Source organism: Lampetra fluviatilis, chromosome 20 (genome assembly GCF_964198595.1).
Source record: "Lampetra fluviatilis chromosome 20, kcLamFluv1.1, whole genome shotgun sequence".
In the NCBI taxonomy this organism is placed as follows: Eukaryota; Metazoa; Chordata; class Hyperoartia; order Petromyzontiformes; family Petromyzontidae; genus Lampetra; species Lampetra fluviatilis.
Window position 1 is genome coordinate 10,915,014 of NC_136294.1, and position 23,370 is coordinate 10,938,383.

Below are 23,370 nucleotides of genomic sequence, written 5' to 3' on the forward strand. Positions count from 1 at the left end.
AATGATTCATTAGAATTCCTTTGGATGAGTTACAGATTATACCGGTGAGCGGTTGTAATGAGATTTAGTGTGTATATTTAGTGTGTATATTTAGTGTGTATATTTAGTGTGTATATTTAGTGTGTATATTTAGTGTGTATGTTTAGTGTGTATATTTAGTGTGTATATTTAGTGTGTATATTTAGTGTGTATATTTAGTGTGTATATTTAGTGTGTATATTTGGTGTGTATATTTTGTGTGTATATTTGGTGTGTATATTTTGTGTGTATATTTGGTGTGAAAATTGGACACCTCCTGGTGAAGAGAGTCGATCGGTAAGTGAAGGTGTTAAATCCCGCAATCGAAATTTTCAGAGTGAGCGATCTTTGAGAAGAGCCAGGTTTCAGAAATGCCCACAAAGTCGGAGTTAAAAGTAGAACACATTTGAGTGAATCGATTTTAGGTCGCAGACTTCTTGGGCTTAGGTGCAATATACAGAGCCCGTTGTGATCAAAAATGTGTTTGTGTCATAGAAATGGTGACAGCATTAATGTGGATGGTTGTTCCTGGCTTCGTTTATATTCCACCCCTGAGGAGTAGGAGGATGAGCGAGATTTAAACAAAAAATTGATGGGCCCTGAATGGTTAAGGAAAACAACGAGATTTAATTCTGGAAGACTTCCTAGAGGACCAGTATTGAAACAGGTTTATAGAGGGATCTAATTGCATAGTGATTGATAAGCCAAAGGGATCCATATATAGTATATGTTTGTAGTGACAGAGAAAGGTCACTACTGTGTCGGCCCGTACGAAGGCTGGGGGCCCCAAGGGGGTGCCTGGGGGGTCACGTGCTGGAGGGATCCGGACCCTCCCAGAGGTGGGGGAAGTGAGGCGTGTCCTGGGAAGGGAGGCGTGGCCTGAAGAGAGCCAGCCACGCCGGGGCGGAGCCAGCCACGCCAAACCAGATATAAGCGTGGTGTGAATGGAGAGCGAGGCGGCTGTTGGACTGTACTCCAAGGTGAAGACATCTTCGGTCGTCAAGTCCCGAGTCGTCGTCCTGGGCCAGGCAGGCCGTTGCCTGCCTGGTCCAGTCTGTGTCGTGTTCCAGAGTGTTAGTGAGTTGAGGAAGGTGGTCACCACCTCATGTAGAGTGTTATATTATTTACCGTTTAATAAATAGTGTTGCCTCCAAGTTGCGTGTGTGTGCACCTAATTCGGTCTTACTACATGTTGATGAGTGGTGATCTCCAGCTGAATGGAAACAGACAGCACTGTTTGATACAAAACACAAACTAGATACTAGCAAGCGTTTTTCAGCGTACAAAAAATGTTTCCTATATTTATTCGTGGAAACAAATTTGTAGAAACAAGTCAGTAGGCAAAATTGAAAAAAGTAAAAGAAAATCAGGGCTCTGACGGGTGGCAAATCTGAGATGGTCAATATCAATGCTGGGGTTCATGCTGTGGTTCATTCTGGGGTTCATGCTGTAGCTCAGTGTTGGGGTTCATGCTGGAGCTCAGTGCTGGAGTTCATGCTGTAGCTCAGTGCTGGAGTTCATGCTGTAGCTCAGTGCTGGAGTTCATGCTGTAGCTCAGTGCTGGAGTTCATGCTGTAGCTCAGTGCTGGGGTTCATGCTGTAGCTCAGTGCTGGAGTTCATGCTGTAGCTCAGTGCTGGAGTTCATGCTGTGGTTCATTCTGGGGTTCATGCTGTAGCTCAGTGCTGGAGTTCATGCTGTGGTTCATTCTGGGGTTCATGCTGTAGCTCAGTGCTGGAGTTCATGCTGTAGCTCAGTGCTGGAGTTCATGCTGTGGTTCATTCTGGGGTTCATGCTGTAGCTCAGTGCTGGGGTTCATGCTGTGGTTCATTCTGGGGTTCATGCTGTAGCTCAGTGTTGGGGTTCATGCTGGAGCTCAGTGCTGGAGTTCATGCTGTAGCTCAGTGCTGGAGTTCATGCTGTAGCTCAGTGCTGGAGTTCATTCTGTAGCTCAGTGCTGGAGTTCATGCTGTAGCTCAGTGCTGGAGTTCATGCTGTGGTTCATTCTGGGGTTCATGCTGTAGGTCAGTGCTGGAGTTCATGCTGTGGTTCATTCTGGGGTTCATGCTGTAGCTCAGTGCTGGAGTTCATGCTGTAGCTCAGTGCTGGAGTTCATGCTGTGGTTCATTCTGGGGTTCATGCTGTAGCTCAGTGCTGGGGTTCATGCTGTGGTTGATTCTGGGGTTCATGCTGTAGCTCAGTGTTGGGGTTCATGCTGGAGCTCAGTGCTGGAGTTCATGCTGTAGCTCAGTGCTGGAGTTCATGCTGTAGCTCAGTGCTGGAGTTCATTCTGTAGCTCAGTGCTGGAGTTCATGCTGTAGCTCAGTGCTGGGGTTCATGCTGTAGCTCAGTGCTGGAGTTCATGCTGTAGCTCAGTGCTGGAGTTCATGCTGTAGCTCAGTGCTGGAGTTCATGCTGTAGCTCAGTGCTGGGGTTCATGCTGTAGCTCAGTGCTGGGGTTCATGCTGTAGCTCAGTGCTGGAGTTCATGCTGTAGCTCAGTGCTGGAGTTCATGCTGTAGCTCCGTGCTGGGGTTCATGCTGTAGCTCAGTGCTGGAGTTCAGGGCTGGAGCTCAGTGCTGGGGTTCAGGGCTGGAGCTCAGTGCTGGGGTTCAGGGCTGGAGCTCAGTGCTGGAGTTCAGGGCTGTAGCTCAGTGCTGGAGTTCAGGGCTGGAGCTCAGTGCTGGGGTTCAGGGCTGGAGCTCAGTGCTGGAGTTCATGCTGTAGCTCAGTGCTGGAGTTCATGCTGTAGCTCAGTGCTGGAGTTCATGCTGTAGCTCAGTGCTGGGGTTCATGCTGTAGCTCAGTGCTGGGGTTCATGCTGTATCTCAGTGCTGGGGTTCATGCTGTAGCTCAGTGCTGGAGTTCATGCTGTAGCTCAGTGCTGGAGTTCATGCTGTAGCTCAGTGCTGGGGTTCAGGGCTGGAGCTCAGTGTTGGGGTTCATGCTGGAGCTCAGTGCTGGAGTTCATGCTGTAGCTCAGTGCTGGAGTTCATGCTGTAGCTCAGTGCTGGAGTTCATGCTGTAGCTCAGTGCTGGAGTTCATGCTGTAGCTCAGTGCTGGGGTTCATGCTGTAGCTCAGTGCTGGAGTTCATGCTGTAGCTCAGTGCTGGAGTTCATGCTGTGGTTCATTCTGGGGTTCATGCTGTAGCTCAGTGCTGGAGTTCATGCTGTGGTTCATTCTGGGGTTCATGCTGTAGCTCAGTGCTGGAGTTCATGCTGTAGCTCAGTGCTGGAGTTCATGCTGTGGTTCATTCTGGGGTTCATGCTGTAGCTCAGTGCTGGGGTTCATGCTGTGGTTCATTCTGGGGTTCATGCTGTACCTCAGTGTTGGGGTTCATGCTGGAGCTCAGTGCTGGAGTTCATGCTGTAGCTCAGTGCTGGAGTTCATGCTGTAGCTCAGTGCTGGAGTTCATTCTGTAGCTCAGTGCTGGAGTTCATGCTGTAGCTCAGTGCTGGGGTTCATGCTGTAGCTCAGTGCTGGAGTTCATGCTGTAGCTCAGTGCTGGAGTTCATGCTGTAGCTCAGTGCTGGGGTTCATGCTGTAGCTCAGTGCTGGGGTTCATGCTGTAGCTCAGTGCTGGAGTTCATGCTGTAGCTCAGTGCTGGAGTTCATGCTGTAGCTCCGTGCTGGGGTTCATGCTGTAGCTCAGTGCTGGAGTTCAGGGCTGGAGCTCAGTGCTGGGGTTCAGGGCTGGAGCTCAGTGCTGGAGTTCATGCTGTAGCTCAGTGCTGGAGTTCATGCTGTAGCTCCGTGCTGGGGTTCATGCTGTAGCTCAGTGCTGGAGTTCAGGGCTGGAGCTCAGTGCTGGGGTTCAGGGCTGGAGCTCAGTGCTGGAGTTCAGGGCTGTAGCTCAGTGCTGGAGTTCAGGGCTGGAGCTCAGTGCTGGGGTTCAGGGCTGGAGCTCAGTGCTGGAGTTCATGCTGTAGCTCAGTGCTGGAGTTCATGCTGTAGCTCAGTGCTGGAGTTCATGCTGTAGCTCAGTGCTGGGGTTCATGCTGTAGCTCAGTGCTGGGGTTCATGCTGTATCTCAGTGCTGGGGTTCATGCTGTAGCTCAGTGCTGGAGTTCATGCTGTAGCTCAGTGCTGGAGTTCATGCTGTAGCTCAGTGCTGGGGTTCAGGGCTGGAGCTCAGTGCTGGGGTTCATGCTGTAGCTCAGTGCTGGGGTTCATGCTGTAGCTCAGTGCTGGAGTTCATGCTGTAGCTCAGTGCTGGAGTTCATGCTGTAGCTCAGTGCTGGAGTTCATGCTGTAGTTCAGTGCTGGAGTTCATGCTGTAGCTCAGTGCTGGAGTTCATGCTGTAGCTCAGTGCTGGAGTTCATGCTGTAGCTCAGTGCTGGAGTTCATGCTGTAGCTCAGTGCTGGAGTTCATGCTGGAGCTCAGTGCTGGGGTTCAGGGCTGGAGCTCAGTGCTGGGGTTCATGCTGTAGCTCAGTGCTGGGGTTCATGCTGTAGCTCAGTGCTGGGGTTCATGCTGGAGCTCAGTGCTGGGGTTCATGCTGTAGCTCAGTGCTGGGGTTCATGCTGTATCTCAGTGCTGGGGTTCATGCTGTAGCTCAGTGCTGGAGTTCATGCTGTATCTCAGTGCTGGAGTTCATTCTGTAGCTCAGTGCTGGGGTTCATGCTGTAGCTCAGTGCTGGGGTTCAGGGCTGGAGCTCAGTGCTGGAGTTCATGCTGTAGCTCAGTGCTGGAGTTCATGCTGTAGCTCAGTGCTGGGGTTCATGCTGTAGCTCAGTGCTGGAGTTCATTCTGTAGCTCAGTGCTGGGGTTCATGCTGTAGCTCAGTGCTGGGGTTCAGGGCTGGAGCTCAGTGCTGGAGTTCATGCTGTAGCTCAGTGCTGGAGTTCATGCTGTAGCTCAGTGCTGGGGTTCATGCTGTAGCTCAGTGCTGGAGTTCATGCTGTAGCTCAGTGCTGGAGTTCATGCTGTAGCTCAGTGCTGGAGTTCATGCTGTAGCTCAGTGCTGGAGTTCATGCTGTAGCTCAGTGCTGGAGTTCATGCTGTAGCTCAGTGCTGGAGTTCATGCTGTAGCTCAGTGCTGGAGTTCATGCTGTAGCTCAGTGCTGGGGTTCATGCTGTAGCTCCGTGCCGGGGTTCAGGGCTGGAGTTCAGTGCTGTGGTTCAGGACTGGTAGGCAATTGTTATCGCTGGTATTTCCCATATAGCTGCACAGAGTACTAGCCGATCGCCGAGATTTGTGCTTCTGTGGAACGTAGCCTCGAGGTGGATCTCTCACACCAGGGTCGAGTCACTCTCGCCGGGTTACCAGCGCCACGCACGTGTAATCCATGCAAATCATTCTTCGTGGTGAGCAGCAGCAGCCGCAGCAGTGGCAGCAGGACGGGATGAAGAAGGCTTGATTTGAAGCTTTCGTGACTGCAGGAATCCATACTCTTTGGTTCTTTCGGTTAAGTCACGTAGGAGCAGTTCTCCTGCTGTGTTTGTCTCACCTGATGACGGCTACTTGTGTTGCGACCGAAACGTCTATATCTATTAATTTTCTATCTACGTGACTTTACCGAAAGAACCAAAGTGTAAAGAGAAGGCTGTCTACACTGCCAAATACAACGCTATCTAGAGGATGTGTAAGAACGACAAATAATATATAGCATGGAGCTTACAGTGGTGTGTTTGGACTGTACTGCAATGGCATGGGTTGATGTGTAGGGGGGTTTGGAATGCTTTAAAAGTGTGCCTCGGTGCCGTTAGCACGACTAGGATACACGCCTCGACGGACCTGGTTTTCACCTGAGGACGGCTACTTGCGTTGTGGCCGAAACGTCGTGAGAATAATTTTATTATGTTTTATTTTTATTATTTTATTACTTCCCTTCTACGTGACTTTACCGAAAGAACCAAGAAGATAGGATACACGTATTTGATTGTTTATATTTTATAAATCCAGTTTAGTGGCACTGACGGTGGACTCTTTAGCCTGCAAATTCAAATCTCAGTCAAGGGTTGTTTCAGCCCATAATGTCTTCCTGGGTTCGTAATTTAAGCACCACTTTGCTGACCAGACTGGTCATTGCCACAGTCATGTGAAATTACCACAACTGGCTCCAGATTTCCAGTGATTATGGGCACCGCCAAATGCTGATTTGAGTATTGATGTACTTTAATTTGTCGATATAATTTGACTGTATTGTTAAGTTTGCGGGTATATTATGGTGGCAGTGGCATTGCTATTGAGTGTGCATGTCATGCAGCTGTACCGGGGCCCACAGGCCCGACCGAACCCAGGATCCGGCCTAGGACGAGATGGAGGGCAGACGGTTAGTGGGCCCCATTTAATTCCTTCCAACAGGGCCCCATCCATGCCAACCACGCTACGCCACTGCCGAGAGTGGTCATCATTATTCCCCGCTCGGCCAGAGTGTCTCTGCCTGTCGCACTGAAATGTGATGGACGATTGACGGGAGGTCGCTATCGATGTGTGCAGGCAGCATGGACGTGTTCAAGAAAGGCTTCTCGATGGCCAAGGAGGGCGTCGTGGGCGCCGTGGAGAAGACAAAACAGGGAGTCACCGAGGCGGCCGAGAGAACCAAAGAGGGCGTCATGTACGTGGGTACGGCCTCGCACGCAGACTGCCCCCACACCTCCCCAGCCCCCCGCAACTGGACACTCGTGAGCAAGAGATCCAATTAGAAACTCCCACCGGGAGACTCAAAGGTGGCCAAGTGTGCGTGATGGCACACTTTTGTCTGGTGCTGTTTAATGAGTCTCGCCAGGAGCTGAGGACGGGATAGTTTAATAGTGGGCCTTTGATGTCTGGTGATGATTATGCAACATTCGCAAGTTCGAGCAGAAGACAGTGATGGCGTGTTGCAGGGAGGGGCATTAACGACATTCACTGACTGCACTGACCACCTGACATTGAACAAAAATTGCTGTGTTACCCTATGTCATGGGAAAGTGGAAATTCCACCGCTGAATCAAGGTCAAATACAAAGATGAGTGTCAGCGAATGCTCTCTTGAGCTGGAAGATTAATTTATTTTGATGTGCATGTAATTTTCCCGAACAACCCACAAGGGTAAGCAGAAGAACTGGAGATACATTTTAATTTTCATAAGGTTCAAGGGAAGTGTTTTACCTTACACGAATTGCATAAATAGATGTGGAATAGATCGTTAAATATGTATGAGAGTTTTCGTTTTTAGGTGCCTTGGAGTAATTTTAAATGGAATGGCATGGCATAATATGGGTCAAACTTTGTGGAAATTCAACAATGGTTATCTTATGGAGAGATACGTCCCCATCATACGAATGTAGAGTGTGCACCAATAGTTCATGGTTACAGCAATTTGTCGTTATAGTTTGGGAGCATCGCTTTGTCCAGAAAGAACAGGGATATTGGAACTTCTGGAAATTGCTTACAGTGAGGGAAAAAAATATTTGATCCCCTGCTGATTTTGTACGTTTGCCCACTGACAAAGAAATTATCAGTCTATAATTTTAATGGTAGGTTTATTTGAACAGTGAGAGACAGAATAACAACAACAAAATCCAGAAAAACGCATGTCAAAATGTTATGAATTGAATTGCATTTTAATGAGGGAAATAAGTATTTGACCCCCTCTCAATCAGAAAGATATCTGGCTCCCAGGTGTCTTTTATACAGGTAACGAGCTGAGATTAGGAGCACACTCTTAAAGGGAGTGCTTTGTTACCTGTATAAAAGACACCTGTTCACAGAAGCAATCAATCAATCAGATTCCAAACTCTCCACCATGGCCAAGACCAAAGAGCTCTCCAAGGGTGTCAGGGACAAGATTGTAGACCTACACAAGGCTGAAATGGTCTACAAGACCATCGCCAAGCAGCTTGGTGAGAAGGTGACAACAGTTGGTGCGATTATTCGCAAATGGAAGAAACACAAAAGAACTGTCAATCTCCCTCGGCCTGGGGCTCCATGCAAGATCTCACCTCGTGGAGTTGCAATGATCATGAGAACGGTGAGGAATCAGCCCAGAACTACACGGGAGGATATTGTCAATGATCTCAAGGCAGCTGGGACCATAGTCACCAAGAAAACAGTTGGTAACACACTACGCTGTAAAGGGCTGAAATGTTGCAGCGCCCGCAAGGTCCCCCTGCTCAAGAAAGCACATACATGCCCGTCTGAAGTTTTCCAATGAACATCTGAATGATTCAGAGGACAACTGGGTGAAAGTGTTGTGGTCAGATGAGACCAAAATGGAGCTCTTTGGCATCAACTCAACTCGCCGTGTTTGGAGGAGGAGGAATGCTGCCTATGACCCAAAGAACACCATCCCCACCGCCAAACATGGAGGTGGAAACATTATGCTTTGGGGGTGTTTTTCTGCTAAGAGGACAGGACAACTTCACCGCATCAAAGGGACGATGGACGGGGCCATGTACCGTCAAATCTTGGGTGAGAACCTCCTTCCCTCATCCAGGGCATTTAAAATGGGTCGTGGATGGGTATTCCAGCATGACAATGACCCAAAACACACGGCCAAAGCAACAAAGGAGTGGCTCAAGAAGAAGCACATTAAGGTCCTGGAGTGGCCTAGCCAGTCTTCAGACCTTAATCCCATAGGAAAATCTGTGGAGGGAGCTGAAGGTTCGAGTTGCCAAACGTCAGCCTCGAAACCTTAATGACTTGGAGAAGATCTGCAAAGAGGAGTGGGACAAAATCCCTCTTGAGATGTGTGCAAACCTGGTGGCCAACTACAAGAAACGTCTGACCTCTGTGATTGCCAACAAGGGTTTTGCCACCAAGTACTAAGTCATGTTTTGCAGAGGGGTCAAAAACGTATTTCCCTCATTAAAATGCAAATCAATGTATAACATTTTTGACATGCGTTTTTCTGGATTTTTGTGTTGTTATTCTGTCTCTCAATGTTCAAATACACCTACCATTAAAATTATAGACTGATCATTTCTTTGTCAGTGGGCAAACGTACAAAATCAGCAGAGGATCAAATACTTTTTTCCCTCACTGTATACAGTATCTGACGTGGCAGAACACTCAACTCCCCATTGAAAGGTTGTGAATTAAAATCCCAGTCAGGGTTTACCAAGGCCGCCAACTCGGTCTGCCATCTCTCCGGGTTGAATGAATGCGCTATCAATTGGTCTATGGGTAGCAGGGACTAGTCTGTACAGAGACTGGCCTACATAAGAGGAACGTGCAATTTCCACCGCTGGCCCAGTGCCACTAAATTAAAATGAGTATAGCCAGCAACCACATCCATCGACTTGCGTCTCCCCATTGAGATCCTGGTACTGTGCAAACACAGCACCTGTTACTCGACCTAGACGTGGCCCAGTACAGGTCGAGACACCACTTGCCACTAATGTTACACATTTTCACGAGCACACGAAGATGCCCCCCTTGCAGCCTTTTACATGCCGTTGAGGTAAGTGCTGTTAGCGAGCCCCTGTTAAATCCAGCAAGGCACATGAGGATGTGGTATGGCAAGAACCACGCCCAGCCATCTTTGTCTCTCCAGCGCTCATGTTTGCATGCTGTACCAGGTGCCCGTTGAAGACTGAGTTCAACCTAGGGGAGGCCCAGTACTGGTTCAGATGGCACTCACCACAATGTGCATTTGTGCAAGGAAGACACAGAGATTCTAGATTTGAAGCTTTCGTGACTGCAAGGATTCATAACTCTTTGGTTTTTTCGGTAAAGTCACGTAGGTAAAACAATCAATAAAATAAAATAAATGAAAACAACTAAATTAAATCAAATTAACTCTACAGTTATTTTGCTGTGCTTTTTTTTACACCTGATGAAGGAAGCTTGTGTTGCCTCCGAAACGTCGTGATTTAATTTAGTTGTTTTCATTTATTTTATTTTATTGATTGTTTTACCTACGTGACTTTACCGAAAAAAACCAAAGAGTAAGACACCGAGATTTGCCCACGTGAATGAAGACATCCAATGATTTTACATTTAAATAAATTCAGTGGCTTTCCTAAGTGGACAAAGCAACGTGAAAACAAACAAACAAACAAAAAACCCCGGTGTGAACACAGTTACCAGTATGAATAAAATTGCAATAAATCACGGTGGTTGCGCTGGGATGGCACAGCTGTCAAGATATATCTGGGTGGGGTACTCAGCTCACGGCATGCCCACCGTTGCTGTCACAAAGCATCCTCGTGCCCTTGACTTGATATATATTATTAACTCGAGCGACATCATATTTTTTTTACTATCGCACATTGCACCAGACGGTGCATCCTGTTACATAACAGGGAGGAAAATGGCAAACCTGGAGAAAACCCACGCGTTCGACGTGGCAACACCGTAAAATGATTTCCAATCATATGATGGGCTTAAAATACAAAACAATTTGGAATTGCATACGATAGAAAATACAACTGAATCTCAGGACACTGGCAATGAGCTACTGGCTAGTGTTGTCATATATCCACTGACTGACCCAACGTTAGAAACTGTAAACCTAATCCTGCATTGCACTGTATTTCCGTATGCACTATCCTCGTTGATGCATTCATCCAAGGTTGACATAATTTGATCCTTGCTCTTGCAATGTTCACAAATCATTTTACACACCTTTAGTTAATCCACTGCTTTTGAACGTTATGGATTTGTAGGGAGCAGTGGTGCAGTGACTCACGCATTGTACAGGATGGTCCAGATGTCTTGTGACCCCCATTTAATTCTCTAAAACATAACAAAAAAATAATTTATACCGATGGGCGTGAAAACAGAAATGAATAAGCAAAGGAAAAACAATTGATAGGGGTCAACTAATTGGGGGTCACAAGACATCTGGACCACCCTGTACTACGAATTCGATACCATGAGTTCAATTCCAGGCCGTGTCAAATACCAGTGGTGGCTCTTTGGTGCCCCCGCCCCCCCCTCACGGCGACTTAAGTGAATCAGAATCTTTATATCGACTGGGAGAATCCGATGAGCTATAAAGCTCTTTTTCACAGATGGCCAGTAGAGTGTGCATATCTTAATCTGGCGCTTCGGAGGCCAGAGTTGGTGGATCGTCACAGGATAAGGGTTGGTGTGGGATTATCAGATTTGGGGTCACATCATCAATTTTCTTTATTTTCATTAGCTTCATAAATCATCATAATTGGCTTTAATTCACCATCTTAATTTATCATCATTGTAACCACTATCATCATTAAGCTCATAATCAAAACGATTACTTGTATCTATTATCATCAGCATCGTTATTGTTGGTTGTATGTGGCGTTAAGACATCTTTTTGACTTCGGTTTAAAAATACGCACTTTTGGCGAATGGTGGAAAACAATTGCACACACATCCTGCTGTTTGGTTTGTTGTCCTTCCCCCGCACCTACGATTGGCCACGTACGATGCGAAATAGGTTCTACATACATACACACATTTGCCTGTGTGTTCGCGTGTGAAAACAACGGAGCCTAATTGGTCAGCCTGGGCGGTCACGCAGGGCTACCGTCGTGACAGCAGCCACTCCCCTAGCCGCTGATTGGCTATAGAAGACGCCGCTCCACCCATTCCACTCAGTGGAATTTTAGCCTAAAACTGCAACAGGAATTTGGTGCAATTTAATTTTGCGAAATATCAGCAAAAACACGAAACCAAACACAACATGATTCGGGCCCCATGTCCCTTTCAACAGAGAGATATGACAACAAGTATCAAGTGCATGCATATCGGGTAATTATACGCTTTGCAAGACAATTATAAGAAGCGCACAATTGTATCACTGTGTAATTAATTTGTAATTACTAATTGATGGCTGTGCGGCTCAGGGAACTGATGCTTAATCTACATTCATGCACTGAGCAAGCCTCGTTATGGCCCTGGATTGAAATATAATTTTCCCTTCCAAGATTAAACCAAAATGATCACGTTTACTGAGTTTGATGTTATCATGGCAGTCATAAATGCTTGCGTGAATACAATCACCCTTAACATCTGAAATGGTCCTGTACTCTACCCCCCCCCCCACCATTAACCCACACTGACCAGTAGGGTGAAGTATGGTCAAACAATCCTCATGACCAGCTCGGTGTAGGGAGATCGTCATTCAATAGTGGAACGATGAGGGGCTGTAAATAATTTTATCAATTGCAAACGCAAAGTTACCAGTTTACATTTCTTTAAAACAACACCAAATATCTGATTAAATATACTTCCCCCCCCCATAAAACTTACATCAATCCGTAATCAGAGATGAATTACCTTTCAAAATTAACCCTCCCCACCCAGTACATATTTGTAAAGTCAGAGAGATGGACAGGAGCGACATCATGCACGATTATTTAATACAATTAAAATATACATCCGATGCACAGATACATTTAAAGCAACTGGAAAAATCTGAGAGACCAATGGCAAGACCTTGGTTGCAGTATGGAATTGAGAACACTGCGTGTGTCATGGGACATCAGACCACGCACCTCAGACATTTCTCAGAGCTTTGACAGCGGAGTGCTATTCCCTCCGCTGTGGTAAGACCACGGTGCACCCAGGAGGCTCCTCCAAGTAACGGTAATAGGTGGCCTCGTTAAGAAGCAGAGTGGAGTGGGTGCCAACATGAGACCTCATTCATATGCAGGCGGCATAAGTGACGGAGAGCCACGGTGCTAGGATGAAGCCCTGGGACACTTGACAAAAGCTTTGTGGAGAGACTGGTTAATCAAACCAAGCAGTTGCTTTGTCCTCCGTCGCTTTCATTTCTGTAGTTTGTCCCAATTGTTCTGCCAGTGTTCATTATCGAGTGAAAATTTCATGTCATTACCTGAACCCCCTGCAGATAGCTGAGCAACAAACTGGGAAAGGGAGCAGCTCCAGATGAGATGCCACTAGTCTATTGCAACATTCAATCAAGCCCAGTGCGAGGCACCCTTTTGTAGGAGGTACAAGTAAGATTATTCCACCGTCAAGGAGCTATGAGCGGTTACTTCAACTGCAACTATCAGTGTGTAATGGCACTCCAGGGAAAGTGGTGCTGAGATTAGTCACGTTCAAGTAAATGTTGTTTAATCGGATGAGAATTCTATAGAGGCCAGGATGAGTGTAGTTTGCAGTAGTGACCTGTTTGGCATACCTAAAACACACAGAGGTAGACTCACAATTGAAGGTTGCGAGTTCTTACAAATCCCAGTGGTGGGTGAACTCTGCCTGTCATTCCTCGTGGGTTAATGAAACGGAGAACCGCTCTGTGGTTTACCACACAGGCCCTGGCGCAGTGCCCCTAACAGAGAGGAGCACTGCGGCCACTCTCATTTGAGCAGCGGAGGCACTCTGAGCCGCCTAAGAACGTGACTCGACATCTCAGTGACAAAATAAACGAGCAGACGATACGTCTCCCTCAGATATCTGTCCCCACATAAAAACAAATATTAACAAACATTTCTCACACAACCCACACAGCGCCTACGGGAGCACACAACCCCAGCAAGCGTTGTTTTTCAAGGCCTCGACACACAGTGCCTTAGAAGCAGAGCCAGGCCTGCCCAAGTCAACGCCGCCATTGAACTGCCGATGCCAAAGCCGAGGACCTCCTCCCCATGTCACGGGGTAGTCGCTCGACGCAAAGTAACAATGCGTGACTCAAAATGCTCATTAGCATCGTGAAGAATATCAATAACAACATAAACAGGCAGACCATTTGCCTCCCTCACATATAATCCATCTCCACATCGAAAAATACTAATATTTCTCACACAATCCACCAGCCCCGATATCTCAATCGACCGTTTGTAAAAATGGCAGCAACTTCGTTGTATATAAGCGCACTGCAAGTAGGCAATAGAACCACGGAATTTGAGAACATCGTAAGTAAGGGGCGAGTTTCCTGCGAGCGCATTGATGTCTTGGCACAATATACTCGATGGGGAACTGAACCACAGCTGTCAACCCATACGGTGTTGCCGTATTCTTGTACAGGGAAATTGAGTTTTCAGGTCCATACGGCGTACAGTCGTTTCAATACGGGCAAAATAATGTTTTGTCTTTTTTTGTGTTTCTCCCTCGTGATGGGACTTTGTAGGATGAACGTTGAGATTTATAAAGGGCACGGGGTGACCAATACGGTCTGAATTGGTCTGTAACAAGGTAGGGCGCTGATAAGGGGTTGACAGGCATGCTGGACCCTCCTGATAAGGAGTCTCGAAGGGAGACATTTGAATGGTTTTTAATTCATCTCACATTTTGAAAGTCAAATTAGTAAACGTATGTCACGCTGTGTGTCCTACGGGCACCAGCGACTACTTCACTGCATGCCATTGCAGGTGACCAAACCAGCAGCAAGAGCCTGGAAAGTGACTGAATGTCAACAGCAAGTCTCCTGCTTTGCAATTGTGTATTTTTAGCACAGACCTTTGACTCGTTCACGAAATGTTACGAACTCGTAAGTATGTATTTTTTTTATTCAGGAGGGTGCTAGAGCCTGAGCTGTTATTTGATGGAAGATAGTGCTTTTACACGGCAAAGTGATATCCCATTGCGACGCTAATAGTGTGTTTAATAGCGTCTTTAAGCGGGTAGCGCATTGCGCTACGAACTCGGTGACCCAAGTTCGATTCCCGCTCGTCACCAATAACAGTGGTGAATATGTGAACTGGTCGTGTGCTTCCCCTAAGTTAACTCAGACTGAAATGAGTACCTGGTGTGGTGTGTAAACATCAGCATTGGGGAGACAAAGGCCCCAACAGTCTGCTAAAAGCCACATGGGGGATCTCTGTCCTGCTTAAAGGTGTCCAGAGCATGGGGTGGTGCTTGGCTGCATTAGTGGCCTTGAGCCAGTGGTGGAAATTCTCCCTTCCTATGGCGGGGGCCAGTTTGAGCATGTAACAACGGCTACTGACGTCCTGCAAAGTGCTCATGGTTTTGTTGACCCCCCCCCCCCCCCCGAGGGATGTTAGGCTGAGTTGATCCACAGGCAATATTTTAACTCACAACCATCTGACTGTCAGTCGTGTGGTCTATTCACAACAACACCCAGACGAATTCTGGAAAGTTCATGAAAATTATCCACCAGTAGCTTCTGTTGCAGTGGACACAACCTGCTGCTTAGACTCGGTGAAGTCAAAACCAGTTCAGGATTTTCCTCATTTAAACAAATATGATCAGGATACATTGTTTCTGAAATCCCACTAGCTGTCAATAGGGTGGATGTTTAATCACATTTTGGTGATTAAATGAGCATCCTTCCTCTATGTTCCAAATAAGGATTCGACTTGCACTGACAAATGAACTGCATCCATGCCAATGACCTGGGAAATAACAAATACTTAAATTCGATACAGCGCTGGGATGGTTATTGGCTGCTGCCAGTCAATATCTCATTTTGTGTGGTGGCGTGTTGTCATGAATGTTTAATTTATTGTCAAGACACGGACGTACGCCACTACTCTGAGCTGCAAAGGCATGAATCTCAAGCGACAAAGCCCATGGCGTCATGGCAAAGGCAGCTGGGCAGCCTCGCAGTCGGCACGACGCTCACCACTGGGCCACCTTATGAAGCGTCAAAGGTTCAATCCCTTCCACAGCCACTGGGTAATTTCACCAGACAGATGGTTTTGCTGTCGAGTGAATACGGTTGTCAATATCGTGTGACGTATTTTCTAGAGTATTGTAGCTCAGGTCTCATTTGAAAATGTTCTGCAACTTAATTATAAATAACAATTCATATTTCATCTGGCCAGATAGTACTGTAAGTGATTAGAGTGAGTGGCTCACAAGATGCATGTCCTTGATACCTCTGGAGTCAATATAATGATTACCGCTATGTGGGACATTAACGATGGTTGTGATACAGATAGACTGGCTCCCATCAGAAACACGTAACATTTTCCACCACTGGTTCATTGCTGCCAAGGAAAAATGGGGACCATCCCATGCTCTTTTGAGCAGGCAGACGATACTTTGAAACACATTTTTTTTTTAAATATGTGATACAGTTTCAATGTGTATAACGTCTAGATACGACTGCAGCTATGGATGCTGCACAAGCAACAGAGGGCATATTTATTGTACATTTATTACTGTTTTGTCACAATGGGTAATCGACTGCTAAAACAAAAGCACTATCAGGGCCATCAAGAGGAGATGGACGTTGTGTGACACTACCGCACAATGGCATTCTCTTGAAAAAACACGCAAAAGGGTTTTTAATGTTCACTTTGCCTCAAACAATCTGTGAGAAACAAGAAGCCACTTTTCGTTTTTTGTACGTCTATTTAAGCAGTAATTTGTGTGCAATTAAAAGTATTTACGATGTGCATGCGTGTATGTCTGGACATTTCTCTTCCTACAGAAATAAAACCAATCCAAATGTAGCCCCACCGGAACAAGCATTGTATGACCCTATACAACTTATAGGGCAATGCCATTACTAGTTGAAACTTAGACCTCAGAGGGATATTTTAGTGGTAAAACATCAAGTTAAAGTCTACTGTCAAAGAGTTCAACAAAGCCCTTTGCGGCTGCAGTATTGCAATTTTAAGTAAATCTGTGGCCTAATGTTTCTCATTCAGAACCCCCTTGGTTTTTTTTATAGCTGACTATCAAATTTGACATGGGCCACATTTCGAGGAACTGCCATAATTGTATCATAATTATAATGTGATGATTGGCTCAGCCAATCATTTTCTCGGGGACAAAGTCATGAGTACCAGTCTCACTGAAGTTCATTGGCAGTTGACATTTTGATTTAGTTTAGATAGACTTGCCCCTGACACGGAAATGCGGAATTTCTATCTCTGGCTAAAGAGTCGCCAATGGAGACGAGACCGGCCTCGCGCCCACGTTTCAGCACGAATGCATTGTGTCGACTCGAATTTGAACGAGCCGTGTGTATTGCCAACGAAAAAAAAGATGCAGTTGGGGGTTTTAATTTTTTTTTCTGTTTCGTGAAAAAAACACATTTGTTTAACATCATAAAATTTCCCAGTAGAATATTCGCGTTTAGTTTAGTTTTTATCTTTCAAAACAAGTATCGAGGAGCTTCACTGTGCCGTAGCTGTGGTTGTGCATACTAACTGAATGAATTACTGCGCGCAAATGGTTAACACGCACAATTCGTTTAAGGCCGAGGTGGTTCAGAGTGAGAGGATCGTGTCAGAGCAAATTGAGGCAGCCTCCCTTCAGGGCCGAGGTTTGGATGCAAGGTTACTGACCACGATTAAATCAGTTTCTCAAAAAAACAAGCTCCTGGTCTCGGCATATTACCGTGATAAAAAAAAACATCACCACGTACATTTTAGTTTCTTGTGTAATTTGGCATATTCCCGCTCCGAGTGTTAAAATGTCTAAACGTTTTATAATTAAGTACGATGTAATCCTCTGTAGAGCCATTAGTACTCCTGGCCTAAAATCGAGGAGACACAGCGATCCATCATTGCTTCTTTGTGCCACGTTCACAGCGTTAGTATTTGTAATATTAAATCCTATTAAGACATATAAGCATATGGCCAAGTCAAAGTCAATATGAATCCCTGATCATACAAGCAGTGGAGGGGGGCACATTTACACGAGCGGGCCCTTTAGTCCTTTAGTCTATGTGTCAATTCCACATTCCCGTGCCAGCAGCCTGTACGAATCGGACAAACTGGCAGGCTTTTTGTCAACCTCAAAAGCATAGTGAGCAACGTCAAATACCCTGGCTTTAAACTCGCAAACCTTTCCGATTGTGAGTCGAGTGCTCTGACCTCACTGCCACCCGATCAGATATGTAGATACATTATTTTACACGTGAGATACATTATTTGGTGATGATGCTGCTGCTGCTGCTGCGTTGGCAGCAGTGCACAAGCACGATCGACAACAACATCATCAACAAACCTCAACTCACTCGTAGCTAACGCCGCCTTAAAAAAAAATAGAAATGCGTTCGTGACCTGTTTTTTTGCAATCAGTCGTTGTTTGCCGTATTATTGCTTATGAAGTGTATGCAATAAGTTTAATCGAGTTTAACCATTCAAACTGTTGTGCTTGCCAGGCACCAAAACCAAAGAAGGTGTTGTGAACAGCGTTAACACAGGTACGTGCTCACTACGTGTCCCTCGCCACTTTAACAGTGGAGCCGTCGCATGAATGTTAATTGCAAAATGTGTTCTCTTAAGCGTTTCGGATTACATTAGCTGGATTATTCGGCATCCTGTCCTGAACAAAACATGCTTAATTAACCACGAGGAGAATAACACGACGCGTTCATTATTTAAACACTTTGTGCACATTTGATGAAGCGGCGATGCACAAGGCAGGATGATTGCATGCTTAGTCATGAGCCACCAGGTCAAGGTGTTTGTGCATTTTTTTATAATTTAAGAATTAGTTTTTGTCTTCCATTACCGGAAGTTTGTCCAACCGTAATATGGGTTAAGCTGCACGAAGTAGATTACTGTGTCACCCGTTGTGTGAGAAGATTGCGAGTTCACCCCCTGCCCCTTACAAATGTTCCAGCCAGCATCAACGCATTGACTTATCAATCCTCGAAACGGACTCTCTCGTTCTGCATTGGAATTATTAAATACGGCTGATGGACGGCACCGTGGTTGCAGCGGCGATCTCACTGTCGTAAAAGCTGTGAATTCACATCCCGGCACGAAGTCAACCTGCCCATCGTCCCTCCGGCCTGCACTCTTTTTGTTGTTTCATGACGGGTCTTTGTTTGTCATTTACAGATTCGATTATCCCTCTGGGGGGGGGGGGTCGATGAAACGAACCTCAGTTAATTGTTCCCCTTCCCCAAACCTCCCACGCTCTCGCTCCACATCCTCCCGTGCAGTGGCCGAGAAGACCAAGGAGTCGGCGCAGGCTGTGAGCGGTGCGGTCGTGAGCGGCGTCAACACGGTGGCAGGGAAGACGGTGGAGGGAGCCGAGAATGTCGCCGCAGCTGCAGGCATCCCCGTGGAACCGGTACGCACGCACGCCGCGCCGCCAACAGCAAACCGTGAGGCTGACTTACGTTAGACCATCTAGCACAGTGCGTTAGGTCAGTTGCACAGGAAACGTGGAACGTTGGGGGCAACGTTGGGCGAGCGGTTCCAACTGCATGCCAACGTTGGCCCGACGTTACATGTTTACCGGGGTATGGCCACCATCAGCTGAACATTCCTATCACATCGTGAAATGTACAGCTCACTCAGTCTATAAGCCACTGCCAGCATTAAAACCCAGCTTGTGAAGCCCATGGTCTTTCCTTACATAACCTAAGAGCCACTTATGAAATTGAGTGCCTCATACACTGACCAAAGGGTTAACTGTTCAGTATAAGTGTTCAGCCACAGGGCTTTTATGTTCAACCTGAGTGCCTTTCATTTGGTCTGAAGTGATGGCTTGGAGGAGCTCTTTTGAATTGAGATTTGCTGGTCCCCAGAGGACACAAGTCCCATCTGACATATTAGATGCTCCATGTTTGCAACCCCATTAACACGCATAATCAACACGCGACTTGGCCACGGCCTTCAATATCATCTGGAGGAAGTGAAAATTGGAATGTGCCCACGGCGTTAATGATGTGTTACCGCTTTGTTTAACTTCTCAGTCAGTGCGCGCGCGCCGTGAATTGCGCGTCAAAGCCAATTTACACTCTGCGCATAAAATTAGTTTTATGGGCGAGCAGAGCAAACGCGAAGATGTAATGTGCTTGTCCCTCGGTTTCGAGGCTCACATTTCAAGATTCAGCATCAACATTCGGAAACCCTCACGCGCTGGATTAAAGCGCAAAAAAATCACTGTGCCAAGAGACCGGTTTGAGTTCGCAGCGTGGGCACGCGAAACGTGATTTGAAGCACCACTCTCGACTTATATACGCTGTCCCGGCGAGCCCGCTGGGAGTGAAGCGCGGCACAGACTGTCAGCATACTTGAAGCGTCCGTACGAAATGAGTTACGTTTTTGCAGCTCGACGGTCAAAATCGTAAACGGAACAATGGACTTGACCGAGTGCAAGCCATGCATGTCGGCGACAGCATCGCACGCGCGTGGCTGTGACCTCGCGGTCACGACGTAAGAGTTGGGTGGGGGCGTCGCCCGGGTTTTGTACAACTCCAAAACCTGTTGGGCTGCAAGGTTTCCGCGAGATGGGTAGTCACAGCAAGTTGCTTGTTGAATCCTTGTTCCTCGAGTCTCATCACATTGTATGCCTGCGATTTATTCAGGTTTCTCTGCTTTCCTCCCATGAGCCAAAACATTCGGTAAATGGAATTGGCCAAACATCCAAACGGATAACACTCCTATAAAAAATATAGTCGTGAGATTCGCTGAGGCATCTTGGTAAATTACGGATATTTAAGTATTCTTATTGTATGCTAACTACTACGTTAATGCACGTGACTTAACAACACATTTTTTAAAATGGGTGTCATGAATAGTCACACAATCGTGTGCACAAAATTACCGACGAATGGATGGAGGGTTGGATGGGCAGCACGATATTTGGCATAATTTCATGAAGTTTTACTTAATGCCATTGATGTATTTTTTTAAACAAGTTATCGATGTAATGTCGTTGGTTTTATGTAAGAATTCATGTCGCACTTTGATATCATTGTTTTACAAACAAATGTAATGTTTTAACTGTTGAGACATTTTACTCCACGGCAACGCTCCGCGATTCATTTCGACAGAACCCATAAAGTTAAGGTTGCCTTAAGTTTTACAAGGCTTCAATTAATTTCTGTTAGTCTTTAAAAACCCCTTTCTTTTCATCTTAGACTGAGCCAGGGGCAGAGCCAGGAGCGGAGCCAGGTGAACAGGAGGTTGAGCCACCTGCCCAGCAGGGGGAGCCTCAGGTACGTGGAAACAATCCTCCTGTCATGTACAATGAGATGATTAACAGTTAAAGCATAAACACAGGGACTCCACTACTAACGGACGAGTTAGGTTCCAGAGGTCTGTTCGTAAGTCCAACGCTACTCCTGTCGATTTCAAACATGTTGTACGGCATGTACACTAAACACGGGGAATGGCTTTAAAAGTTGTATAATCTCCTGTAGATGTAGACGCCACCGGTTCTTTATGTTCTGCAGATGTAGATGCCACCGCCGCCATCTATTGCGCGGCAGTTGAAACTTACGACTCTCGGTCCGAACAGGCAACTGGACATACGGACAGGTTTGTTCGTATCTCTGAAAGTTTGTAAGTCGAATGTTCGTAAGTTAGAGGAGTCTCTGAAGTTGGCACAACGTCTTATGATAACTTTAACTCGACCTGGAACATTATTTTAGGGGCCTTGTCCTCCCTCTCCTTTCCTTGTCCCACACAGTAAACATGCAAAACATTGGTTCAACGTTAACCAACGTTTTGCCCAACGTTTCCATGTTTAATGGTAAGTCACTATTCAGAACTCAAGTGTTCCTGCAGGCGTATGCTTTTATACTCTTTCTACATTCAAGACTGAAAAATTCCCAGTGCATAAAGCCATCCATTGAGAGATGGTGGCGGTTTAGGGAGACCTTTATTCTACAATGGAATGATCACAGCTGATGCTGATGATGAAGTCAATTTGTGGGTGTGCTGTGGTTATAGACACTACTCTATATTTACCTCAATGACACACGAATACAAGAATATGTTAGCTGTGGCTCACATCACTGGTGGGTGGTATCTGAACAAATCCTATTCCAGCCTTGTCAAACCCGCACGAACCAACATGGTTAAGTATGGTCAAACAATCCCAGTTGACTAGCATTTGTGTGTGGAGGCCTTAATCCAATCGTGGAATGACAAATGACTGCACATGTATCGCGACCAATATTATCCATAAGAGGTTTTTTGGGTTGTATTGCGTAAATACAGAGTGCGTAACACTTCTGAGAATTTGCAACAATACCATAAGAAATGTGCCTCCGTGCTCTGGAGACCACCTGGAGAAGATTCCAGGCCACGTGTGTTGACAATGATGGCGAACAAGTGGAGACTCGATAATTGTTTTTTTACCCTTCTATCTGGCAACAAAACTGACACCTTTTTACAAGGAGTCATGTTTGCATAGACCGCAATACCTGCAGTCATAATACAAACAAAAGAACATAACTCTGATAATGTGCACTGTCCTTGAAGTTGATTGGTCCACACCCGAGACAGCTTTCCTTAGAGCCTAGTCTCACATGGGTTGGACCAGATGACGCCAAAAGGCGTCATCAGATAGAAGGGTAAAAAACCAATTTTCATATTTTTACTGGCAAATGAGGTTCCCATAGTGAAAGTGGAGACTCTTTGACTTTCTGAAGCTATTAACATAATTTTTTTTTTATCATGTTACAGTTTATTATCCGTTCTTTTTCCACTAAAAACGACAGTCCCATATGAGTGTTAACATTTTTTAAGCACCCTGTATAAATGTGTCGTTAAACCCGCCACCACCTGACACAACCAATTAGTAAGGTTTATCATGTAAACAAAACGTGCCAATTCGTTATGATTACAGCACACCGGTGTGTTGGAAAGTAAACCCACACTCGCATCATGCTCGTTGTAATTACTGGCGAAACTTGAATTACAAATGTTGTGGGTTTACTCTCCAACACAACCGGTGTGCTGTACTAGCAACGAATTGGCATGTTTTGTTTACGTGACAAACCTTACTAATTGGCTGCGTGGGGTGGTGGTGGGTTTAACGACATTTATAATTACGCGATATAACCCAAAAAAACATCTATTATGCATATGTATTGTTCGAACTAATTATAAATGATTAAATCCAATAACAGTGCTCCACTTCACAACATACGCGTTCCAAAGGACTCAACACACTCGTTATCAACACCGTGGCCTTAAAAGAAGAAAATATATATCCATAATCGGCGACGTTTTGGGCAATGGCGCTTCTTCGTAGCACAAAAAAACCCATGCAGATGGGACATTGCCCGTTAACGTGGCAGATTGCATTCTTTTGTTATTTGAAGGCAGCGTTGGTGACGAGAAGCGCGGAGTTCTTTGTTGACTGTGCTTGTGCTTCACTGCCAACGCGGCCTCGCCAAATAATTAATTTGTTTAATACCGGTGTTTCCAACCTTCTCTTGCAACCTTTGGGGCCTTAACTGCGTCACTCTGGTGCCTCACCGTTTGCTAGGATCAACGGTTTTTCATCACGACCATCTCTCAGTGGCTCTCGCTATCAGCAATGCAACGATTGTTGATAGTCAAAGCCCGCATTAGCAGCTTTTCGACTCAACTAGCCTCAGAGAGGCCAGCGTGTTTTGTTGAGCTTTAAGGGTTTGGGTTAGAATAGTTTGTGGGTTATGGGCAGGGCAGGTGCTCGTTCTTTTATCGTCTCTGGAAACGTTGGGGATCGGGGTGGAAGGGCGGCTATGGAGGGAGATGGCTCATACATGTGCCGTATGTTGAACTTCATTTGCACCGTACGTAGTCAACCGCGAAAATCGGA

General features: G+C 46.1%; 1 protein-coding gene across 1 annotated transcript in view; it reads left to right on the top strand.

Moving 5' to 3' along the window:
• Positions 1-23,370, top strand: part of LOC144937957 (gamma-synuclein-like) — a 34,261-nt gene that overhangs the window by 8,348 nt on the left and 2,543 nt on the right. Inside the window, exons 2-5 of the mRNA XM_078865607.1 lie at positions 6,464-6,589; positions 17,978-18,019; positions 18,767-18,897; positions 20,696-20,773. Of these exons, the coding sequence (XP_078721733.1) occupies positions 6,469-6,589; positions 17,978-18,019; positions 18,767-18,897; positions 20,696-20,773 (372 nt within the window). The 5' untranslated portion in view covers positions 6,464-6,468. The remainder of the gene's footprint in view (positions 1-6,463; positions 6,590-17,977; positions 18,020-18,766; positions 18,898-20,695; positions 20,774-23,370) is intronic.